At 40.5% G+C, this 25,707-nt stretch overlaps 1 protein-coding gene across 2 annotated transcripts; it reads left to right on the top strand.

The window, feature by feature from the left end:
• The first annotated feature begins 22,145 nt into the window (after positions 1-22,145).
• LOC110629995 (NAC domain-containing protein 82) lies at positions 22,146-25,350 on the top strand. Of its 2 annotated transcripts, XM_021777266.2 has the most exons (3): positions 22,146-22,289; positions 22,935-24,117; positions 24,797-25,350. In XM_021777266.2, the coding sequence occupies exons 2-3, from the start codon at positions 23,287-23,289 to the stop codon at positions 25,148-25,150; spliced, it is 1,185 nt and encodes a 394-aa protein (XP_021632958.1). In that variant the 5' UTR covers positions 22,146-22,289; positions 22,935-23,286; the 3' UTR covers positions 25,151-25,350. The 2 variants fall into 2 exon arrangements, with proteins under 2 accessions (XP_021632958.1, XP_043805756.1); XM_043949821.1 differs by lacking the exon at positions 22,146-22,289 and having other exon boundaries at positions 22,318-24,117.
• The last annotated feature ends 357 nt before the right edge of the window (positions 25,351-25,707 follow it).

The following is a 25,707-nucleotide window of genomic DNA, read 5'->3' as shown; positions in this document are numbered from 1 at the left end:
AGCTGGCTCACTGCTGGGGTCCTTGGTTCCTCGGGTCCGAACCTACACAGGTGGACTCCAATGAGGGACCAAACACACATAAACATAACTCTAATATATATACCCCAAAAACCCCCTAAAACATCCTGAAAATATCACATAGAGATATGCATGAAGTGGCTGAACAGGGCACTTTCGGCGGCACCTTCGGCGGCCGAAAGTCTTGGACAGAGACGAAACTCAGGTAGGTTCGGCGGCACCTTCGGCGGCCGAAAGTCCTGGACAGAGACGAAAGTCTCTTTTCGGGGGCAACTTCGGCAGCTGAAAGGCCTGCCTCCCCAGCCATGTTCGGCGGCCGAAAGTGCCTTCGGCTGCCGAACCTGGTTTCTGCAAAAGGGCAGAAACTTGGCTCCTCTGTGCATTTTCGCCTCCAAACTCACCAATCATGCATATACCTCAGTTAAATCATGCATACAAGTTCCTAGGGGCCTCAAAACATCAAATACCCCAACTACAACACTTCAAGCATACCCAAACATGCCACATTGTTCAAGAATCACATAAAACCTAACATTTGCTTAAAAACTCATACAACCCTATACATGCCATTCTACCCCATAAAATCACTTAAAACTTACTTAAAACACAAGAGGAGCTTAAGATCGGCTCTTACCTCTTGAAGATCGAGAGGGAGACGACCTAAACTTGGAGATCCACGAAAATGAGCTCCTGAGTTCCCAAAGCTCCAAAACTTGGTTTAAATGCTCAAAACTTTCAATGCAAGCTTAAAACTCAAGAAAAATGGAAGAGATTTGGAAGAAGAACACAAGAGTTGCAAAGGGAAGGTCGGAAGCTTGCTGCGGTCGAAAATGGGAGAAAAGCTCGCCCATTTCGGCTAAGTGCCCCTTTTATAGGTGGTTGGCCAGGCCACGTTCGGGGGCCGAATGTGCCTCCGCATCCATGCAATGTTCGGCGGCCGAACTTGACTTTCGGCGGCCGAACCTGGACTGCCCTCACTCATGCTTTCGGGGGCCTAACGTGCCTCCAAAACGCATGCATGTTCGGCGGCCGAATTTGACTTTCGGCGGCTGAACCTGGGTTTTCCTCCAAATACTTTTCATGCAAAAAAACTCATTTAGTTTCATACTTTAAAACCATTAAAACATAAAAACATTTTTATAAAACATGATTCTACCCTTCTAGAGGTCTCCGACATCCGAGATTCCACCGGACGGTAGGAATTCCGATACCGGAGTCTAGCCGGGTATTACATTCTCCCCCCCTTAAGAACATTCATCCCCGAATGTTCCTCACTAGCACACATAGCATGGCAAAGAACATAACACATATACAAGGCACATAAACACATAGGGATCTAACCTTAAAAGAGATGAGGGTACTGCTGGAGCATAGACTCCCGTGTCTCCCAAGTGCATTCTTCCAAGTTGTGGTGGTTCCACAGGACTTTCACCATCGAGATTTCCTTGTTTCTTAACTTTCTGATCTGGGTGTCTATGATCCGCACTGGCTGTTCAACATAAGTGAGATCCTCTTGGACCTCCACATCAGGCTCACTAAGAACCTTGCTCGGATCTGACACAAACTTCCTCAACATTGAAACATGGAAAACCGGATGGATTCTTTCCATCGAAGCAGGTAAATCCAGCTTGTACGACACATTCCCAATCTTTTGCAAGATTTCAAAGGGTCCGATGTATCGTGGGGCTAGTTTACCTTTCTTCCCGAAGCGAACCACTCCCTTCATTGGAGACACCTTGAGCAATACCAGATCCCCCTCCTGAAACTCTAACTGTCTTCTGCGGACGTCTGCATAGCTCTTCTGTCTGCTTGCAGCAGTCTTGATTCTCTCTCTGATTATGGGTACCACCCTGCTGGTAATCTCTACTAGCTCAGGCCCTGCCAAGGCCTTTTCTCCAACTTCCTCCCAGCAAACAGGTGATCTGCACTTCCTTCCATACAAAGCTTCATATGGAGCCATCCCGATGCTAGCATGATGGCTGTTGTTGTAGGCAAACTCCACCAAAGGTAGATGCTGCCTCCAAGAACCGCCAAAGTCCAGCACACACATTCTGAGCATATCCTCGATAGTCTGGATGGTCCTTTCTGACTGTCCATCAGTCTGGGGGTGGAAGGCAGTGCTGAAATCCAACCTAGTACCCATGGCATTCTGCAGACTCCGCCAAAACCTGGAGGTGAACTGGGGCCCTCTATCTGACACTATTGAAACAGGAACCCCATGCAGTCTGACGATCTCGTCTACATACACCTGCGCCAACTTGTCCACAGAATAACCACTCCTGACAGGGATGAAGTGAGCAGATTTGGTGAGTCTGTCCACAATCACCCATATGGAGTCCAATCTGTTGGACGCCGCCGGTAACCCCACTACGAAGTCCATAGCTATATTTTCCCATTTCCATTCTGGAATAGGTAGCGGGTTAAGCATTCCAGCCGGCTTCTGATGTTCCAGCTTCACCCTCTGACACACTTCGCAGGCTGACACGAACTGTGCCACTTCTTTCTTCATCGCTGGCCACCAATAAACTTTCTTCAAATCTTGATACATCTTGGTGGCTCCGGGGTGAATGCTGTATCTTGCATTATGAGCCTCTCTCATAATGTCTCCTTTTAGCCCAATGTCATCTGGTACACACAATCGACTCCCATAGCGGAGGATCCCCTTACTGTCGAATCTGAACTCGCTATCATTACCTGACTGAACAGTCCTGGCAATCTTCACTAACTCCGGGTCCTCATGTTGTTTCTGAGCCACCTGCTCCAGAAACATGGGTGCTACTCTCATCTGGGCCACTAAGGCACCTGTACCAGACAACTCCAACTGTAGACCTTCCTCAATAAGCTTGTAAAACTCCTTCACCACTGGTCTCCTCTCTGCCGATATATGGGATAAACTGCCTAGTGACTTCCGGCTTAGGGCGTCTGCCACGACATTCGCCTTACCCGGATGATACTGAATCTTGCAATCATAGTCACTCAGCAGCTCTACCCATCTCCTTTGTCTCAGATTCAGATCTCTTTGACTCAAGATGTACTGCAGGCTCTTATGATCTGTAAAGATCTCACATTTTACCCCATAGAGGTAGTGCCTCCACATCTTGAGTGCAAAGATTACTGCTGCCATCTCAAGATCATGTGTGGGGTAATTCAACTCATGCTTCTTCAGCTGCCTAGAAGCATAAGCGATCACCCTCTCCTTCTGCATCAGTACACAACCCAGTCCCACACGGGACGCATCACAAAAGACTGTAAAGTCCTCATCACTAGATGGCAGAGCTAAAACTGGTGCTAAAGTCAACCTCTTCTTAAGCTCTTTAAAACTCTCTTCGCACTGGTCGGTCCACAGAAACTTCTGATTCTTCCTGGTCAGTCTGGTCAGAGGAGCTGCTATTTTCGAGAAGTCCTGAACGAACCTCCTGTAGTAACCTGCCAAACCCAAGAAACTTCTAATCTCTGTCACTGAAGTGGCTCTAGGCCAGTTAGCCACAGTTTCTGTCTTCTTGGGATCTACCTCAATACCATTCTCTGACACTACATGCCCCAAGAACGAAATGCTCCTCAGCCAGAACTCACATTTAGAGAACTTGGCATACAAGCCATGTTCCCTCAAAGTCTGCAAGACCAACCGCAGATGATGGGCATGCTCCTCTGCATTCCTGGAATACACTAAGATATCATCTATGAAGACAATAACAAAGTGATCCAGGTACTGGCTAAACACTCTGTTCATGAGATCCATGAATGCTGCAGGGGCGTTAGTTAACCCGAACGGCATTACAAGGAACTCAAAATGCCCATATCTGGTCCTGAAGGCTGTCTTCGGCACATCCTCATCCCTTATCCTTAGCTGATGGTACCCCGATCTTAGATCTATTTTGGAGAAACAACCCGCTCCGGCTAGCTGGTCGAATAGATCATCGATCCTAGGCAATGGGTACCTATTCTTGGTAGTGACTTTGTTCAATTGCCTGTAGTCGATACAAAGTCTAAGGGATCCATCCTTCTTCCTCACAAACAAGACCGGAGCACCCCAAGGTGAGGTACTCTGTCGGATGAAACCCTTTTCTACCAGCTCTTGCAACTGTTCTTTCAACTCCTTTAACTCGGCTGGAGCCATCCTGTAGGGAGGGATAGAGATCGGTCTAGTTCCAGGCATCAACTCTATCTCGAACTCTATCTCCCTAGCAGGTGGTAAACCTGGAAGCTCATCAGGAAAGACATCCTGAAACTCTCTGACAACTGGCACCGAGGCCGGCTCCCTGACCTGACTGTCTAGCTCTCTCACATGAGCTAAGTACCCCTGACATCCCTTCCTAAGCAACCTACGAGCCTGAAGAGCTGATATCAGACCTCTAGGTGTACCCCTTTTGTCTCCTCTGAAGATGACCTCTGACCCGTTCTGATCTCTGAACCTGACTACCTTGTCCCTGCAGTCCAAGGTAGCACCATGGGTAGATAGCCAATCCATCCCTAGAATGACGTCAAAGTCTGTCAAATCTAGAACCACAAGGTCGGCGGAGAGGCATCTTCCCTCAATAAAAACTGGACTGTACTGGCAGACTGACACTGCCACTGACGGGTCACACTTAGGTCCACTGACCCATAGGGGACATTCTAACCCAGAGACTATCAGACCTAACCTCTCAACGGCTCTCGGAGCAATAAATGAATGAGATGCACCCGGGTCCATTAATGCATACACATCAGAACACCCAATGACGAGATTACCTGACACCACGGTGTTGGATGTGTTAGCCTCCTGCTGTGTCATGGTGAAGATCCTGGCTGGAGCTGATGGACCTTCACCTCGGGAACCAGAAGAAGAGGCTGCCCCTCTCCCTCTACCTCTGCCACTGCCCTGAGTTGTGGCTGGAACTGCTGGCTGTGCCACACTACCAGAAGCTGTCTGCTGGGGCTGACCCATAAAAGGCGCTCTAGGACAATCCCGAGCTATGTGTCCCTCCTGTCCACATCTGAAACATGCATTAGTCCCAGCTCGACACACTCCCCTGTGCGGTCTTCCACATCTCTGGCATTCTGTACCATCTGAGCCTGAGCTCGAGCCACCGCCAAATCCCAGACCGGATTTCAACTTGTTCCAAAACTTATTCTTCTTCGGCTTCTTGGTGGAGCTATCCCACCTCTTCTTACCTGAGCTCTGAGAAGAGAAACCTGGTCCTCCTCTGCTTGGGGTCTTAACCTCTGAAGACTGGGTCACTGACTGCTTCACTGACCCTTCAACTATAGCACTTGCTTCCATTCTTCGAGCCATATCCACCACAGTGTGGAAACTTTCTCTCTCAGCTGACTGAACCAACGAGGAGTACCTGGAATGCAGCTTCATAACATATTTCTTGGCTTTCTTCGTATCTGAATCTAGAGCTTGCCCTGAAAAAGGCAATAGCTCCAAGAATTTATCCGTGAACTCCTCTACACTCATGTGCTCTGACTGCCTCAGTTGCTCAAACTCAATCATTTTCAGTTCTCTAGAACTGTCTGGAAAAGCCCATCCAGCGAACTCATTCGCAAATTCTTCCCATGTCATACCGTCTAATCTCGGGTCCACATAACACTTGAACCATTCTCGTGCCTTCTTGCACTTTAAAGTGAACCCTGCCATCTGAATGGCCCTGCTGTCACTTGCCCCTAGCTCATCAGTTATTGTCTTCACTACTCTCAGATACTCAAAGGGGTCATCCCCTGACTTGTATTTGGGAGCATCTAGCTTGAGGTAGTCTGTCATCTTTACCTTGCTCCCATCAGCTGAGCTAGGTCTAGGAGGTTGAGTAACTGGGGCTGTTGGTTCTGTAGGTGGTGGAGGTGGAGGTGCAGCATTCCCCGAGGTGGGGTTTGCCGGGTTTGGATAGAAGGGTGAGGGTGGATAAGCTGGGTACTGTGTATAGGGTGGATAGAAAGGTGGATAAGGCATGTAGGTAGGGTAGGGATTAAAGCTGGAGTAATCCGATGTACCTCCCATCGGATACCCTGAACCCTGTGGGAAGGGTGGATAATGGGGTGAAAAACCATACCCCGAGGCCTGAACGCCTCCCTGAGACTCCCCTGTCCCTTCTTCCTGCATGCTCACATCCAGGTTCCCATCCCTCCTCTGATCCTCTTCCATAACCTCCCTCACATCTGAAGAACTTCCTCCTCTATCAGTCCCCCTTCTGCTAGCATCAAAAGACCTTCTAGGGTCCCTTGACACTCTCTCTCTGTTGGCTCTACAAGACATTGCCCTAGGCAATGTAGGAGGACGGGCGCTCGTGCCCTCATCCTCAGGTGGCACTCCAGTCAATCGCGCAGATCGACGAGTTCTTCTCATCCTATTCTCTGAAAAACAGCTCATAACAAGCAAACATTAGCATCATATGGTTCATGTGGGCACACATGAACCCTCATCACATACACATATCATAGCATATCATAGCATCAATGCACATGTATTTAATCATGGCATTTCACATCATCATACAAGACAGGACTCAACATCCTATCCTAGTGGACATGACCTTCCTGTTGTGCTTGACCTTCTATAACATCTATGAGCCCGACACTCTAGGTCCGACCATATGAACCTGGGGCTCTGATACCATTCTGTAACGCCCCGGAAAACCGGACCGCTATCGGCGCTAGGATCCGGGTCGACTTAAGGCCGCCGGGACCCGTAGCAAGCCTGACATATAACCTGTAAACCTGTATAATCCCATACATGATCAACAACATGCATAAAAAAAATTAAAACTTTTCTTCATACATACTGTCATCAACTAACTCAACCTGTGCATACTCTGAACATATACATAACATAGTCCCTCTGTGGGATCTCATCAAGCCTTAAAGGCAAAACATCCTGTGTTGAGTTAGTTTACATAAACATCATAACATAAGATCATGTATATACAAAAGGGATTAACAATATATTATGGTCAAGCACAACTCTATCCTCAATAACTTCATTACATACATACTGTAATCTCTTACATATCATCATAATACAATTGTCATGTCAACCAACTAACTATTACATACATATGACTTTTCTCTTCCTGCCTTCTCTATCTATCCCGTACCTGCAAACCTGGGGGTTAGGGGAGAGGGGTGAGCTAGATGCCCAGTGAGTAGAACTATAAAAAAGAATATTTAAAACATGCTATCATGAAATGCGCCACTGCACAAACAAATCACACCACGGATGGACTGATTCAAAAATCCCTCAACTCCATGCCCGGCCCTATTATGGGCACCACAGGACTTCGTATTGCCCGGCCCTATTATGGGCACCACAGGACTTCGTACTCGGAGTTATTGCCCGGCCCTATTATGGGCACCACAGGACTTCGTATTGCCCGGCCCTATTATGGGCACCACAGGACTTCGTATACAGAAGGCTAATGAATCATCCTAATGTCCATCCACTATCATCTATCACAACAATACAATGCGGCATAGTCGTGAATTCTAATGCAAACAACCTATAATATGATCATGATGCACGAAGCATGATAAAAGCATTTCATTTCTTAATTTAAAAAGGTTAAGTTTAGTTCCACTCACCTCTGGCTGACTCTGACAAACTCTGTAGCAGCTGGCTCACTGCTGGGGTCCTTGGTTCCTCGGGTCCGAACCTACACAGGTGGACTCCAATGAGGGACCAAACATACATAAACATAACTCTAATATATATACCCCAAAAACCCCCTAAAACATCCTGAAAATATCACATAGAGATATGCATGAAGTGGCTGAACAGGGCACTTTCGGCGGCACCTTCGGCGGCCGAAAGTCTTGGACAGAGACGAAACTCAGGTAGGTTCGGCGGCACCTTCGGCGGCCGAAAGTCCTGGACAGAGACGAAAGTCTCTTTTCGGGGGCAACTTCGGCAGCCGAAAGGCCTGCCTCCCCAGCCATGTTCGGCGGCCGAAAGTGCCTTCGGATGCCGAACCTGGTTTCTGCAAAAGGGCAGAAACTTGGCTCCTCTGTGCATTTTCGCCTCCAAACTCACCAATCATGCATATACCTCAGTTAAATCATGCATACAAGTTCCTAGGGGCCTCAAAACATCAAATACCCCAACTACAACACTTCAAGCATACCCAAACATGTCACATTGTTCAAGAATCACATAAAACCTAACATTTGCTTAAAAACTCATACAACCCTATACATGCCATTCTACCCCATAAAATCACTTAAAACTTACTTAAAACACAAGAGGAGCTTAAGATCGGCTCTTACCTCTTGAAGATCGAGAGGGAGACGACCTAAACTTGGAGATCTGCGAAAATGAGCTCCTGAGTTCCCAAAGCTCCAAAACTTGGTTTAAATGCTCAAAACTTTCAATGCAAGCTTAAAACTCAAGAAAAATGGAAGAGATTTGGAAGAAGAACACAAGAGTTGCAAAGGGAAGGTCGGAAGCTTGCTGCGGTCGAAAATGGGAGAAAAGCTCGCCCATTTCGGCTAAGTGCCCCTTTTATAGGTGGCTGGCCAGGCCACGTTCGGGGGCCGAATGTGCCTCCGCATCCATGCAATGTTCGGCGGCCGAACTTGACTTTCGGCGGCCGAACCTGGACTGCCCTCACTCATGCTTTCGGGGGCCTAACGTGCCTCCAAAACGCATGCATGTTCGGCGGCCGAATTTGACTTTCGGCGGCCGAACCTGGGTTTTCCTCCAAAGACTTTTCATGCAAAAAAACTCATTTAGTTTCATACTTTAAAACCATTAAAACATAAAAACATTTTTATAAAACATGATTCTACCCTTCTAGAGGTCTCCGACATCCGAGATTCCACCGGACGGTAGGAATTCCGATACCGGAGTCTAGCCGGGTATTACAGGGAGTGCTTTAGGCCCCCGAAGGCATAAGTGAGGGAAGTCCAGGTTCGACCGCCGAACCTTATGTTCGGCCGCCGAACATGGCATGCATGCGGAGGCACGTTAGGCCCCCGAAAGTGGCTTGGCCAGCCACCTATAAAGGGGTCCCCATGTCCGAACGGGTCAACTTTTCTCCCTGTTTTCGGCCAAGGTGAGTTCTCCGCCGTCCCTCATCGATTTTGAGCTTCTTCCTTTGAATCTTCATGATTTTCTTATGAGTTTTCACTTGGTTTGAAGATATTTGAGCAAAAGAGCAAGTTTTGGGAGCTTGGAGACCAAAGAGTTGATTTCTCCCCATCTCCAAGTTAGGATCGTCTTTCCTCTCGATCTTCAAGAGGTAAGCTTAGATCCAACCTTCCTTGTATGTTTTAAACAAGTTTTATGAAGATCTATGGGGTAAAAATGCATGTTTAGGTTATTGTTGAGTTTATGGGTTTATGTTATGTTTATGAGCAATGTGGATTGTTTGATGTGTTGTAGTTGGGGTTTAGGATAGTTTGAAGCCCCTAGGAGCTTATATGCTTGAGTTTGCATGTTGTAGACTAGGTTAATGCTTGATGAAATGATTGGGAGGCATTTGTGCATGTTGGAGCTGAGTTTCTGCCCCTTTGGGAGAACTCAGGTTCGGCAGCCGAAGGGACTTTCGGCCGCCGAACCTGCCTGTGGAGGCCAACTTTCGGCTGCCAAACCCTACCCCCGAAAGTGGACTTTCGGCTCTGGAAGGGAGTTTCGGCCGCTGAAGGTGCCGCCAAACATGCATGAGTTTCGGCTCTGGAACCCACTTTCGGTCGCCGAAGGTGCCGCCGAAAGTGGCTGAGTTTCGGCTCTGGAGGGACTTTCGGCCGCCGAACCTGCCGCCGAAAGTGCCCTGTTCAGCCTTCCTTTACATGATTTATGTGATTGTTTTAAGGTGTTTTAGGGGGTTTTTGGGGAGTATTTTAGAGTCATGTTCATGGATGTTTGGTCCCTCATTTGAGTCCACCTGTGTAGGTTCGGACCTGAGGAACCGAGGACCTCAACAGTGAGATAGCTACTTCAGAGTCATTAGAGCTTCAGCCAGAGGTGAGTGGTATAACTATTTATGTTTCCAAGCAAATAAATAAACTTTGAGCATGATACATGCATCACGTATGCCATGAGATATATTAGGTTGTTTGCATTAGAATTCACGAATATGTTGCATTGCATAACTTGATGATGATGTGGATGGATATTGGATGACCCTTTAGTCCTCGTAATGGTATGATGATGATACGGTATGGTTAGCCAGTGAGGCCCATTCTACGCCCCTGGCACGATTGGACTATGTAGAGGACTATTGGTGACAAGTCCATCCTTGATGTGATTTGTTTGTGATATGTTGCATTTCATGAAAGCATGAAATTTAAATTGAATGTTTATTTATTCTGCTCACTGGGCTTTATAGCTCACCCCTCTCCCTTAACCCCCAGGTTTGCAGGTACAGGGTAGACAGGAGGTCAGCAGGAGTAGAGTCATGTAAATATGTAATAGCTAGATGTGGACATGAATATGATGTAATGTAAAAGTATAGTTTAGAAATGTAATGTAATGATGCTTATGGAGGTTTAGAGTTGTGCTTGACCATAGTATGTTGTTAATCCCTTTCTAGTGCATGATCTTAAATGTTTAATGATGATTATTGTAAACCAAGCTTAATGTATGTTATGATACCCCATTGGAGTATTTGATGAGGACTCCAGTGAGAGGTTTTATGTTATGATTTGTACATGCACAGGTTAAGCTTGGTGAAAGAATGAATGAAAGAATAAATGAAAGAATGAATGAAAGAATGAATGAAAGAAAGAATGAATGAATTAATGAATAAACGAGAAAGTTTTAATTTTTATGAAATTGTTGATCATGTATGGGAATAAACAGGTATACAGAATGTATGTTTGGCTTGCTACGGGTCCGGCGGCCTTATGCCGATCTGGATCCTAGCGCCGATAGCGGTCCGGTTTCCGGGTCGTTACACCCACATTGCCTATTTTGCATGAAATGGCAAACATTCCTCTATTCTTGCATTTGGTTGGAAACTTTTTTTGGATGACAGCTGAAATACACTCCCCCACACTTACTTTTTCTCATTCAGCAAGTTTCCTTCGGTTGGTGCATAGCTCTTTGAGAAATTTGGCATACCTTGGTATTTGTTTGACAGCATCAAGTAGAGGTATGTTGATTTGTACCTTGCGAAGTGTCTCAAATATTTCTTTTTCCTCTTTTTCTTTTTGTGATCTTGCAAATCTTTTGGGAAAAGGGGGAGGTACCTTGAATTTTTCTGCTGGTTGTTGTTATGTTCTCTGCCTCTGACTAGATTCTGCATGGTCTGTTGATTTGGGCAGATCGACTTCTGCCTTCTCTTGCTGTGTGGGAAAATAGCAATCTGCTTGTTGCTTCTTTGCTGGCTGTTCAGGAGCTGTTTGCCCAACTGGTCTGGGCATCCTATTTTCTGCTTGCTGAAGTGATTTGGGCAGGCTGTCATCTGTCTCAACTGGCTATTTGGGGGCTGGTTCTAAAAATTTTTTGGTAAAAATTTCTGGTTTTTGGGCTGGTTCGGTTACAGCAGCTTGCATATTGTATTCTGCCATATCAGCAGGTGTTTGGGCAAACATAGCAGTGGGCTGTGTTGTTTCAGTGATGTATGTTACTGGTTCAGCAAGTGCAGCAACTTCTGGTTCAGTTGGGGCAATTTTTGAGGTTGCTGGTGTTTGGGCAGCAGTAAGGGATGCAATTGTGGCAAATTCAGCAGTTGCTGATTTTTGGACAGCAACTGCTGTTTCTGCAGTGTATATTTCTGATTCTGCTGGTTCAACAACAGGCTGTGCTGGGAATGTTGCTGGTTCAGAATTGTTGACAGCAGTTGCTGTCCTTATTTCAGTAGCTTAGACAGCAGCAAGAGACGCAGCAGATTGTACAGATTCTGCAGCAGGGGCTTCGGCAGGGTTGACAGCAGTTGCTGTCTTTGCTTCAGCAGTTTGGACAGTATGTGTAGAAAGTGTTACAGCAACAAATTCAATATTTTTGACAGCAGGAGCTGTCTCTTGGGAGGCAGAAGCTTCAACAAGTGCTTTTTGAACAGTAGCTGGTTCAACAATTTTGCAGCTCGTTCTTGTGACAGATTCAACAGGTATAGCAGCAAGTATTGTAGTGTTTTGTGCACCAAATAAAGTAACAGATGAAGCAAATTCAGCAGCTGGTTCAGCTTCAAGTGCAGTGGCGATTTGTGCAGCAGACTCAGCAGCTCGTTCTGTTTCTTGGGAACTTTCATCATCAGCCTTGACATCTTGAACCTCTTCCTCTCTTCTCAATATATGTGCATTCACTGAGTTGACCATTTGATCCACTTGCTGTTGGAGAATTTGCCCAGAAATTTCCAATGTCCTCATCATTGTAATACCCGGCTAGACTCCGGTATCGAAATTCCTACCGTCCGGTGGAATCTCGGATGTCGAAAGCCTCTAGTAGGGTAGAAACATGTTTTAATAAAATGTTTTAAGGTATTTCATGGTTTTAAGTAAAATGGAAAGGAGTTTTTGCATAAAAACAACCTTGGAGGAAAACTCAGGTTCGGCCGCCGAACCTCAAGTTCGGCCGCCGAACATGCATGCCTTCGGGAGCGCTTTTAGGCCCCCGAAAGCATAAGTGAGGGAAGTCCAGGTTCGGCCGCTGAACCTCAAGTTCGGCCGCCGAACATGGCATGCATGCGGAGGCACGTTCGGCCCCCGAACGTGGCCTGGCCAGCCACTATAAAAGGGTCCCTTAGCCGAAAATGGGCGAGCTTTTTCCCCATTTTCGGCCAAGGTGAGCTCTCCGCCGTCCCTCACCGATCTTGAGTTCTTTCCTTCCAATCCTACTCAATTTTCATGAGTTTTTACTTTGTTTTGAAGATTTTCAAGCTTTGAGCAAAGTTTTGGAGTTTTGAGGTTCAAGGGAACTCAACCCCTCCCATCTCCGAGTTTACGTCGTCTCTCTCTCGATCTCCAAGAGGTAAGAGCCGATCTTAAGCTCATTGCATGTTTTAAGTAAGTTTTAAGTGGATCTATGGGGTAGAATGCATGTTTAGCTTATGGTTAGGTTTATGGGTTTTTTTATGTGTTTATGAACAATGTGACTTGCTTGTTGTGTTGTAGTTGGAGTTTTTGTTGGTTTGATGCCCCTAGGAACTTGTATGCTTGTTTGTGTGTGATTGGGAATGTTGTAGAATAGGTTTATGCTTGATTGGATAGTTTTGGAGACAAATGTGCATAGAAGAGCTGAGTTTCTGCCACTAAGGGAGAAAACAGGTTCGGCAGTCGAAGGAACTTTCGGCCGCCGAACATGCTTGTGGAGGCAGCCTTCGGCTGCCGAAACTTGCCCCCGAAAGGAGACTTTCGTCTCTGTCTGGGAGTTTCGACCGCCGAAAGTGCCGCCGAACATGCATGAGTTTCGCCTCTGTCTGGGAGTTTCGGCCGCCGAAGGTGCCGCCGAACCTGCCTGACGTTCGGCTCTGAAGGGACTTTCGACCGCCGAACCTGCCGCCGAAATTGCCTTGCCCAGCCCTCTCTTGCATGTTTTCTATGATTGTTTCATGATATTTTAGGGGGTTTTTGGGGAGTAGTTTAGAGTTATGTTCATGTTTGTTTGGTCCCTCATTTGAGTCCACCTGTGTAGGTTCGGACCCGAGGAACGGAGGACCCCAGCAGTGAGTCAGCTGCTCCAGTGTCTGGTCAGAGCTATCCGGAGGTGAGTGGAATAACTCATTATGTTTTAAAGCAAATAATGGACTTTTTAGCATGTTTCACGCATCATGAATGCCATGAGATGTACTAGGTTGTTTGCATTAGAATTCACGAATATGTTGCATTGCATACTTTATTGTTGATTGTTGTGGATGAACGTTGGATGATCCAAAGCCCTCGATCTATGATATGACGATGTGATATGTACAGTACGGAATGTAAGACCAGTGGGACCCATTCTACATTCGCTGGCACCATGTAAGGGAAAGACCAGGACCCATTCTACGTTCTGGCACAGTTGGACTGTTATGTTATGCTATGTTATGTAAGAGAAAGACCAGGACCCATTCTACGTTCTGGCACAGTTGGACTGTTATGTTATGCTATGTTATGTAAGAGAAAGACCAGGACCCATTCTACGTTCTGGCACAGTTGGACTATGTAGAGGGCTATTGGTGACAAGTTCATCCTTGATGTGATTAGCTGTGATGTGATGCATTCCATGATGCCATATGATTTAAATGTTTTTATTATTCTGCTCACTGGGCTCTAGTAGCTCACCCCTCTCCCATTTTCCCCAGGATTGCAGGTACAGGGTAGACCAGGAGGTCCGTAAGAGTAATGAAGTCATGTGTATGTAATAGATAGTGTGGACATGATGAATGTATTAATGTTATGTAAAAGTACAGTTTTAGTCATGTAATGACTTTGAAGATTAGAGGTTGTGCTTGACTATATGTATAAGATATCCCTTTTAATACATGATCTTAGATATTTTATGGTGATTATGCAAACCAACTCAACTTACGATGTATCGCCCATTGGGGCATTGATGAGATCCCACAGAGGGGTCATGATTATGATTATGTTTATGTACAGTGCATGCACAAGTTGAGTTTGGTGTATGAACGAAAGAAAAGTTTTAAATTTTTATGTATTTTCTTGATCATGTATGGAATTAAACAGGTTTTCAGGTTGCATGTTAGGCTTGCTACGGGTCCCGGCGGCCTTAAGCCGACCTGGATCCTAGCGCCGGTAGCGGTCCGAATTTTGGATCGTTACAATCATGTCTTCAAGTTGCATATTGGAGTTTTGAGGTGTTGCTTGGGCTTGATAGTTTTGGTACTAGTTAGCCCTTGCATAGCCATAATTCGGGTGGTTCCTCCAACATGGATTGTAGGTATCAAGGTAGGGATCATGTCTTGGTTGGCTATTGAATCCTCCAAAGGTATGTACTTGCTGGTAATCCTCATAAAGTGTAGGACATCGATCAGTTGGGTGTCCTACATATGTGCAAATCCCACATGGTCTGATTCGCTGAAGTTGTTGAACTTGTTGAGCTTGACCTATACCATAATTTCTCACAATAGAGGTTAGTTCAGAAATTTGAGAAGAGAGAAAAGACATACTTACCGTAGCCATACTTGTAAGGTCTTGGCAATGCGTTCAATTTCTGAATCATAAAGAAGAGCTTCTTTACGATCAGCCCTAGTCATAAAAGGAAAATACGTTAGTTAGATCAAATCCCCAGCAACGGCGCCAATTTTTGATAGCAGCTGTCGAAGCCGTAAAAAATAAACCTATTATCAACCAACAAAATAATTTGTAGATAGTGGCAATAGGGTCGAATCACATGGATTTGACACTACGAATTTTCCTATTAATGACTTGGACAAATAACAAAAGTAAATAAAAGAGGGGGGGTTTGTTTTGAAGAGTTAAAGCTGAATAAAAAAAAGCAGTAATTAAATGAGTAAATCAATGGAAGAAGGATTCTAGTTGAAGCATGGATGAATTCCAGTTTGTTTAGAATTGATCATTGATCTTTTTTATACTCTTATTTATTTCAATAAGTTAGTTTAGGACGTGGAAGACGCTTCTCACAATCCAAATTCCTCCTTAGTTTTAGTTTGATTAGGAAACGTTCGCTAATCAAACTCTAGTTAACAAGTTACCAAGGAACGTCCTTGGGGCTTTTAGCATCGAACAACTGTTAACTGCATTAGGACTTAGAGAAACCCAACTCTAACCTTGCCAACCGCGTGGTCAAGTTTAGATTATGCAACTGATTATACTTGTGATTAAATAACCTAAGCAATTACGGATCTAAGTTATTCAAACAATATATTACTCAAGCAATTAAAAGCAACAGGCCTTAATTGATTTTAAAAGCAAAGCAATAATTATAGAAAGATCAAGTTGCATAAATATTGAAAATAAACAAGAGTTTGATAATGGAGTATTAAATCTCCCAATTCATCACAAATCTGAAATTTCCAACTTCAACTAGAAAAGAGAATTGTTTAGCCACTCATGGTGGATAAAATCACAAAAGAAAAGAAGGAAGAAAAGCTGTTGTGCTTCTGCAGAATTTCCGAAGGTGCTGAGATGCCCTGGTGGTCTAAATGTTGTCCTCTTTATAGGTGGAGAGTCCAAATTCAATTAGGGTTAGGAGATCCCAATTTTGACTTGGTCTTTGTGGTCTTTAATTCCTCTTTTGTCTTTGAATTTTATTGTGGATGGAATTCCTTTGGTGAAAGATATTCCCGTGGCTCTTGGGACTGGTCTGGTGGTGTTTGAAATGGATTTGGACTTCTTTGCTTTTGAATTTCAGTTTTCTGCACTTTTCCCGCTTCTGCTGTCTCTCTGCGTCAATGTGATTTGGGCGGGTGATTTGGGCATATCACTTGCCCAAATCGTTTCTGTGTGTTGTCTCCAGATTTCTGCCTTAGCTTTCTGCTTCTGATTTCTGCCACCCACTCACACACCATCCACTCTCCCCTTCTCCCTTTCTTACTCTCATTAATAAATTAATTCTCTCCCTATTAATTTTTTTTCTCCACTTCCAAACTCTCATTCTCTCCCACTTTCAAACTCTCATTTTCTCTGAATTTCAATGTTCATTTTCTCCCATTTTCAAACTTGAGCTACCCTTCGCAATACCACAAGCCTCTATTTTTCTCCCTAACCACTTTAAGGGTACCATGACCTGGCCGTTCCATACACAAGCAAATAGATAGGGTGAAAAGGTCTTCCTATCTAATCCCTAACTATGCTTAATTCCTTCATTAAATCTCTACTCCATTGAAGAAGAGGTTATATAATACATGACCAAAGTAATAAAATCACGTGGCAGTCCAACATCAATTAACGTATCAAAGAGAAACATCCAACTAACTCAATTATAAGCTTTCTCTAAGTCCACATTAATGGGAATCCAACTGATATGTCCAGATATCTACCTCATTCAGTACATGACTTGTTATGTTGTAACTATATTATCTATGATGTATAGCGAGTGTAAATAAACCAAGCAATTCATGAACTATTTGAGATTCGGCTTGATAAAACTTGATTGCACTCAATTTGTTTTATAAATGAGCTGAGCTCAAACTTAATTTTTAGGCTTGTTTAGTTAACAAACTAAGATTAATCTTAATAATATTCGACTCGTTAAATCTCGTCAGCTCGACTGATTTTTAAATTTATGAGGAAGCTCGAGAGTAGGCTTATTGAGTAGGCTCGCGAACATGTTTATTTGTCAAGCTTGTGAGTTAGGTAGTATGCAAGCTTGTAGAAGAGTTTAATAATAGGTTCATTTATAAGCTCGTTAAATAGGCTCATATGTTATGATTCAATCAAATATTTACATTAGTTTGTATTTTTTGAACTTAAAATTATATTTATTTTAATTATGATTCTATAAAGATAATAATATTTAAAATTATAGTATAAGCATTGAAAAATAATTATTTATAATTTGATTTTGAATCTATAACAAAAGTTAAGTTAATGCTATAACTATACGAGTAATAAATTTAGTATATTAAATAATAAATATATTTTTAAGATAAAATAATAGATATTAGATAGTAAATATTAAGCAACATTATAAATCATCTTTGATAAAAAAGTTATAACATTATAAGAAAAATAAAAAATAGCGATGAAATTTACGGGCAACTTGCCTTTTCAAATTAAAAAAAAAATAGTACCTAAAACTTGGTCTGGAAAAAAAAATTTCTTGAACTAAAGTGAATTCATTTAATACCATGCTTTTGAAGTGCGTTAAGACTTATCGCACCTCAAAAGTATGATAAAGTAGGTTTATTTTTTTTCATTATGAAAATAATATTTAGAGTGCGATATTTTTTATAAAAAAAATACACATAGTGCGTAATGTCGATAGATATATAGAGGTTTTACCACACTTTTAAAGCGCCATAGAATCTCTACTGACTTGTCCCTTCAGCAGGAGGTATGTCTACTCACACTGACGAGATAGCTACCTATCACACTTTAAAAGCATAGTAAAACCTATTGTCTCCTCAGCAGGATGCATGTCTGTCTCACGCTGACGAGACAGCTACCTATCACACTTTAAAAGTATAGTAGAAGCTATTTTGCCCCTGAGCAGGAGGTGTTCCTGCCTCCTGCTGAGGCAGGTATAAATGCCCAATGGCTCTCTCTCACTAAGAGAGTCGTTACCCACTCACACACCATCCACTCTCTCCTTCTCCCTTTCTCACTCTCAGTTATAAATTAATTCTCTTTCCCTATTAGTTTTTTTCTCCACTTTCGAACTCTCATTCTCTCCCACTTTCAAACTCTCATTTTCTCTCAATTTCAACGCTCATTTTCTCCCATTTTCAACTCTCATTATCTCTCACTTTAAACTCTTGTTATCTAATATCCTCATTCAACCATCTATACATTGAAGCCATTCTCCTAATTCTTCCTTTGAAGTTGAAGTGCTGTTTTTCATCAATATAGGTACAACTTTTTTTTATAAATCTTATCTTTTGTTAAATTGGTACTAATGAAAAAATATTAATAAAAATAAATATTTGTATTTTGTAATATTTAGCTATTTAATTAGACGAGATAGTTTGTCGGTGGATATTATATTATTTGCAATAAAATAGTAAATATATGCTTATTTACATATTGTAATTTATATATGAATTAATAAAATTTTGTGTAGAAAAATATATGTTAAATTAGTTTTGGGATAGAAATTGATATGACATAATATTCATCCAAAATATGACATGAGCTGTCACCATATGACTGAGTCACGTGGTAAGGCCCCACTGAGTTATGACACTCAGTTGCAAAAGTCTCACTCCAAAAAAAAGAAGATCCAAGAATCATAACCATCGCTGCTCAAAGCAATACAAGACTCGTCCTCTCCTGAACTAGTCAAGCCTCTTATTACACAAGTTACCGTTAGAGGATAGAATCCATTAGAACCTCATTATGCCTATAATCAACAGTCAACAAAGTTTAGGAAATAAGTTCGTGCAAAGGAGTGAGGTATCCACATCTAGTATCATTTACAGAAGATTTTCCAACAATTTAATCACCATAGTCGAGATCAGTGACAACAAACCCCTTTTGCTCAACAAATTAAATTGAGATTAAGAGTCAACCTAGCAGAAGATTGAAGATGGCCAACAAACTTAGTCGACGAGGGCATTGACCGTTTAAGTGGGGGAGCGTCAAGGGCCTAGAGTTTTTAGGGACCAAAACTGTAATTTTTCTACACTGGTGTTTCAGAGAAGAAATATTAAAATAAATTAGTATAAATTAGTAGGAAGTTAAGGGTCGAGATAATTTGTTATAATTCATTTTTATTTATTTATTAAGGGGATGTCATCTCAGACATATTGATGTTTCCTCCTGCTATAGTTCATTTTGTTCCTATGACTATTTAAGAGGGAGTAACTAGTTGGCCACCAGCAAAGGCTGCACCCAATTGGCTACTGTAGGCCTACGGAGTTTCTGAATCATGCCTTCACTCTTTGTAGACCGTCCTCCCTGTCTATAAGGGATGTAAGAATTATTATAATGATTGTGTCGATGATAATATATAATTACTATTTTGCCCTTGAAATAAAATAAGTAGCCTGTTCTTGAATTTTTATGTTTAGTTCTTATCTCTTAGGTATATTATGAGGCTTTTGATTGAATATTACCTGTTGATTTCGTTGTTTGTTTATATAATCTTGACTAACTAGGTTGTTTATATTCATAGAGTATCGGGTGATTCTTAAGGTTGACTTGGCTAGAAAACATTTAAATCAAGTGCCGCACGGTATTAAATGAGTGTCAAAATATGGGCCCAATAAAACACAAGCTATATTGGCAACAATTAATTTAGTATCTATAGCTGGCTTCTCATCTATTGTGTGTGAGTTTGATTAAGCTATTGTGTGTGATGCTCTTTGCAGTATGCAGTCTGACTTTTCATGGAACAGTTATTGCTATATTAGCTGTAGCCTCTCATTTTCACTATGCTACCTTCTACCATATTTCTATTAGTGTATTTGCCCTATACCATTACCTTGGATCTTTTGTATGTCATTTTGTTTATTAATAAAAGTGGTTTTATTATCATTATTATTTGTTTGCATGTTACATAATAATGATTAACATCCCTGGTTACTTATTATTATATTGATAATAATAAAATATGACTAGTATGATTATTGATTGATAATCATGAGATGATCATGTGTATGTTGATATAAATCAATAATCATAGATACTTGTTAGAAAATAAAGTATTGGATGGACCCACATTGAGATCACTATATGGGTTATTGTCATAAGTGAATATCAAGATAGTTATGTTTTAATACTTTGATTTGAGATTGTCATAATTTCAACATAAGAACTGTTATGTTTTGACATAACCAAACATTATCTTTAATCGGATAATCATAAATGTTATGATTGAGCATAATAGAAATTATGTAGAGGATATTGAATAATCAAGATAGAATTTGTCCCTCTCTTTGAGAGATATATCTTATCAGCCCTTCGATAAGTGAGACTGAGAAATGTATGGCCGTGCTCAAATGAATTGATAATGTAATCAATATCATTTGATTACAGTCTATCTAGAGATCGAGAAATCATAATTTGAACATTATAAGTTTGACATTGACCATGACTTATGTTCAAACTAGATATCGTGTGACAAAGGAATTAACACATATTTTGTTTATTAGGCTTTATCGGACTATCGATCCTCATATTAGTTGGGTAGTCATAATATCTTACTAGAGATCGCTTATGATTTATGAGTTTTATTGGACTGGGTCTATGGCCAATTAATGTGAACCTATTGGGTCACATACAAAAGAATGTCATTGATGTGCTATATCATATTAATGGACTAAGAGCCCGTTAGTATAATTAATAATAATATTAATAAAGATGTTATTATTATTAATATTAATTATTTGTAATTATTATATGATAATAATATTTTTTAAAAAAAATCTGCAGCCTATCTGTAACGGTTACAGGTAAAAGGTTTTTTCATTTTCTTTTAAAAAAGATTTATTGCACAAATATATTGGTATCTACGATTATATACCTATTACTATGATCACAACTCCTTTATAAAAAGAAAAGAGTGAAAATGAAAAGATTTTGAGAGAAAAGGAGTGAATAGAAAACATCTTCTTTGAGAGCTTCACATAAAGCGTGAGGAGCGTTTTCTTGTAATCGTTTTATGTGTTGCAGATTTGGAGCACATAACTAATCCATCTGTTCAGAGAGCTAACACTACATACGGAAACGTTCGTGTGGATATCATTGAGAATGTTCGTTTCAGAAGCAGTATTATCAGTTCGAAACGGAAACATAAATCTATAGACCTACTAAGATTTTTGAAATCTAAAATGTTAATTTCTTTATTATTCTTTTCAAATTAAATGAATTTCAATCATAGATTAATAACTTTGTAAATGCAGAGGCTAAACTTCGATTCTTAATTGGTAATTTTATAAGTTACAAGAATTAATAGATTTGTTATAGTAAATTTTAACTTGCAAATGTAATGTATTGATTGGAAAAAAAAAAGAGTTTATTTTTTTCATAATTTTTAAAATATTAATAATTATAATAAAATTTATTTATTTTATGCCTTAAAAATTAGGGATGCGCAATCGGTCGGTTCAGTTTTGAACCGAATTGAAAAAATCAAAAATCGAATTGTAAAAATATTAAAAATAAAAAAAACTGATTATAAAAATATAACCAAACCGAATCGAACAGATAAAAATCGGTTCGGTTCAATTCGGTTTGATTTAAACTGAAATCTGTAATTTTTTTTAATTTTTTACTTTTAATTTCAGTAGAATAATTTAATAAATATTTCACGTAAATTTATTAATAAATATTGTTTGAATATATAATGATAATATTTAAAAATCCATAAAAATTCATGTAAAATTTAAAAATACATATAAAATTAGTATTTCAAATCATAAAAGTATGTATAAAATCGATTATTCTGTTTATCAATTATTTAACACGTTTAAACCGAATTAAACTGAAAATCGAATAAATATAAAAATACTAACCGAACCAAATATTTCAATTAACTAAATATTAAACTGAAATTGATTGGTTTGATTCGATTTCTCAATTCAAACCCATTTATGCTCTCCCCTGTTAAAAACGGGGTAAAAATTTATGAAAACAATTATATTTTACTTTTCGTCCTTCACACGGTCCTCTGTTATATAAGTGGGAAAATCCCTAACAACGCGTATTCTCGTTTCGCTCCTGGCGCTCTCTCTCTTGGCCTGCGTTCTTTTTCTCTCTCCGGCTCGCTTTCCTTTGCCTCGGCGTCCTCTTTTGGGGTAAGATTTTTCTAGGGTTTCTTGCTACTTGTGATTCTTTGTTTCTTGCCTGGGTTTTGCTTTTCTTCTTTTTTTGAAAAAACATTTTGGAGTTCTTTCAATCTGTATAGGTTTCTTTCTTTTTCTTTTGATTTCTCTGGGTCTTCTTCTGAAATTTTATTATTCCTTAGTTGTTATTTCTTGGTTTCTTGCTGTATGAATCTTTTATTCGTGTTTTCTGTGTCTTGACTCTGTTTGTGGAAAAGAATTTGGATTTGATTTTAATTTATTTAGGGTTTCTTTTTATTTTGATTTCATTTCGTAGTATTTCGTTAGTTTATTATTGGTTACATACGGGTGCTTTGTTGTTTCTGATGTTTATATGCAGTTTCGTTGTCTGAAATTTAAATTTTAATTACGGTATTCAAATTCTCTATCTTTCTCGCAACTTTAATGTCCGGTGTTGTCTGAGCTCTTGAAGTTTTTCTGATGATATTATTTTGATTATGTTGGATAAGGGTTATTGGCAATTTCAGGGTAAATATTGGGTTTGAATTTGTTCTTTGGTGTAATATTTGGTTATAATATATTTACGTTTGTTGCCTTGTTTTATTCATATACCTTTTTAGTACCTTTGCGTAGTGAGCCTAATAATGTTTGAAACAGGTTTTATATTGCACACCAAATGTCTTTTAATCTCTGCAAAAAAAATTCAACATTTCTTTGGCGTGACTTTGGATTTGTGAGCCGGGGGAGACACTGGTCTTCGCAGAAGATATTGTTTCGACATTGGACTTGACAGTCAGTTTTCTTTGTTTTTCTTTTGTTTAAAAGCTTATTCTGATTCCTTTTAGACATCTTTCTCTATAGTCTTGCAAAAGGCAAAACTGCTACATAGGATTTGGTTATCTTCTGCTAACCACACTTTCATCTTAATAATTCTTGATTGCGCTCAAAGGCATTACTGTATATTGGATTTAGTACCTGCCTCTCAAAGTGGGACTTTCTTTTGGCAATTATGGGTAAAATTTTGCTGCCCCCTGGCTTTCGGTTTCATCCAACTGACGTTGAACTTGTTAAATACTATCTCAAGAGAAAAGTGATGGGGAAAAACCTTCATTTTGAAGCCATTGCTGAGGTTGACATTTATAAATTTGCTCCTTGGGATCTTCCAAATAAATCTTGTTTGCAGACTGGGGATCTGAAATGGTATTTCTTTTGCCCTAGGGAGAAGAAATATGCAAGCGGGACTAGAATGAATCGGGCAACTGGTTTGGGGTATTGGAAAACCACAGGAAAGGATAGATCTGTTCATTACAATAATGAAGTTGTTGGAATGATAAAAACCTTGGTTTTTCACAGAGGTAAAGCACCTAAAGGGGAGCGAACTGATTGGGTCATGTATGAATACAGACTAGATGAAAAGGAGTTGGATCTCAGAGGAGTTGCCCAGGATGCTTATGTGCTTTGTTCAGTATTCAAGAAGGATGGACCTGGCCCAAGAAATGGTGCCCAATACGGTGCACCATTTAAGGAAGAAGACTGGGACGTTGATGATGCTGAGGAGGTGAATAATGCAGAGGTTGTTTCCTCTGTTGGCATGTCTGCACCGATGCCAATTTGTCAAAATAATTCCATTGTTAGATCACCATATGTGCCAGATGGTACATGCTTTGGATCTCCATATGAGGTGCCATCTGATTCAAACACTACTGCGGTGGTAGCTGATAGTTATGTGGAATTAGCAGAGCCTCCCCAACTTGGAAATGAGAATGATGATATTCTTGCAATGTTGGCTAATTTCTCAGAGGAAAGCCCATTTATTCCAAATGAAACTAAACTGAATGAGGTGGGTACCTTTCTCTACTCTTTTTAAGTGGGAAGCATAATATTTTCGCTGCTAGGATGTTAGGCAGTTCTCTTTTTACCATCCGTCTTTTGTTCTTTATTATTGAAGTCACTGGGTCATTGTTTGCTACTTGGTGTAACCTTATCTGATCTAGAATGGTCTTTACTGGAAAATTGTTTTTAAAAAATTTTTAAGTATGTTTTTCCATCTCAGTTTTGAGTGGTACAAATTCATCACAAAGAAAGTATTATTTGTGCATGGCAGACATGGTTGGAGTGTTGCTTCTGCTGTAATTTATGCAATCATGAATAAATTTTTGTTCAAATGGCCTCACTAACCTGCTATTAAATTTCACACACTCTCTATAAGATTCATGGGAATGGAAAGTAAAGCGTCTTCCCTACTATAAAAACTTGTTCTATATAGGAAAATATTCATCTCATGATTGGGTGACATATTATATCCACCTAATGAAATAAATTAAGTATATATCGGCTTTTCCTTTTCTAGTTTTTTTTTTTTGCTGGAAATATTGTTTGACATCAACTATATTAAAATTTTCCCTTCTTATGGACTATTTTGAGCTGTACAATATTTTAATAATATTTGTTCATTTTAATAATTTATTTACCCCTTGTAATTTTATTGAAATAGATACTGATTGTGGTTTTTAAAGCAGGTTGATAATATCAAAGATGGTGGAAACAATGTGGCTAATCCTTGTTCAGATGGAATTGATATTTATAACGACTTGGCCGACCTAAGCAACCTGGTTGGATTTGGTGAACCTGAATATAATGTCTCTGGCGATCCATGGTGTTCAACCATGGACCAAATGCAAGGAAGTGATAAGGTGCATTTTTTGGAGTTGAGAGATCTTGATGCCCCTTTGAATTGCTCTACTGAAGATTTTGGATATGAGCAAGTGAACATTGGAGGCTTTTATGCTCCTAATCCTTGCAACTCTGCGGAGCTTGTCCATGGAACAGCGAAACTGCACCAGATACATGAAGATGAGAAATCACAGTTCTGAAAAATTCTGATTTTATGATTTATCATGGATCTAACCAATGGTTGATTGATCCAAGAAAAGGCAGCTTTTTTCTGCCCAACATTTTCTCTGTGGACTTGTGGCTTTATCTTCTCTTTCCTCTCGAGAGATTTTTAATGCCTGTTGTTGGAAACAGTTTAACAGCATTGAAATAACTTTGGAGTTCTAGGCTTGGGTTTGCCATTACTGAATCTCACATTATTCGCTGCAAAGATTGCTTTCACATTTCATATGAGGGTCATTTTTTAAGTTAAAACTCTGGCACAGTTATTTGATAAGTAAAAGAAAAAAAGACGACTCGATGTTTGATTTCATTTCTACATTATTTAGGATGTTCAATTTAGTCTTTTATATTTTTATTTTATTTTTGAAAAGTTTTTGAATTAATTTGAAAGGAAAAAGATTTTGAAAATTTGCTAAATTGGACTTCTTTGTTAAATTGAAACTTCCTCTCTTCTCCTTCAACTTTTTGTTTTTTTTAACACGAAGAAGTGAGAGGCAAGTCCCTCTCTCCTAGATTGAAAGTGAGGCGGCTCTTT

The sequence above is a fragment of the Manihot esculenta genome, chromosome 13 (genome assembly GCF_001659605.2).
Source record: "Manihot esculenta cultivar AM560-2 chromosome 13, M.esculenta_v8, whole genome shotgun sequence".
NCBI classification, from domain to species: Eukaryota; Viridiplantae; Streptophyta; class Magnoliopsida; order Malpighiales; family Euphorbiaceae; genus Manihot; species Manihot esculenta.
This window is presented reverse-complemented; position numbering and strand designations above follow the sequence as displayed.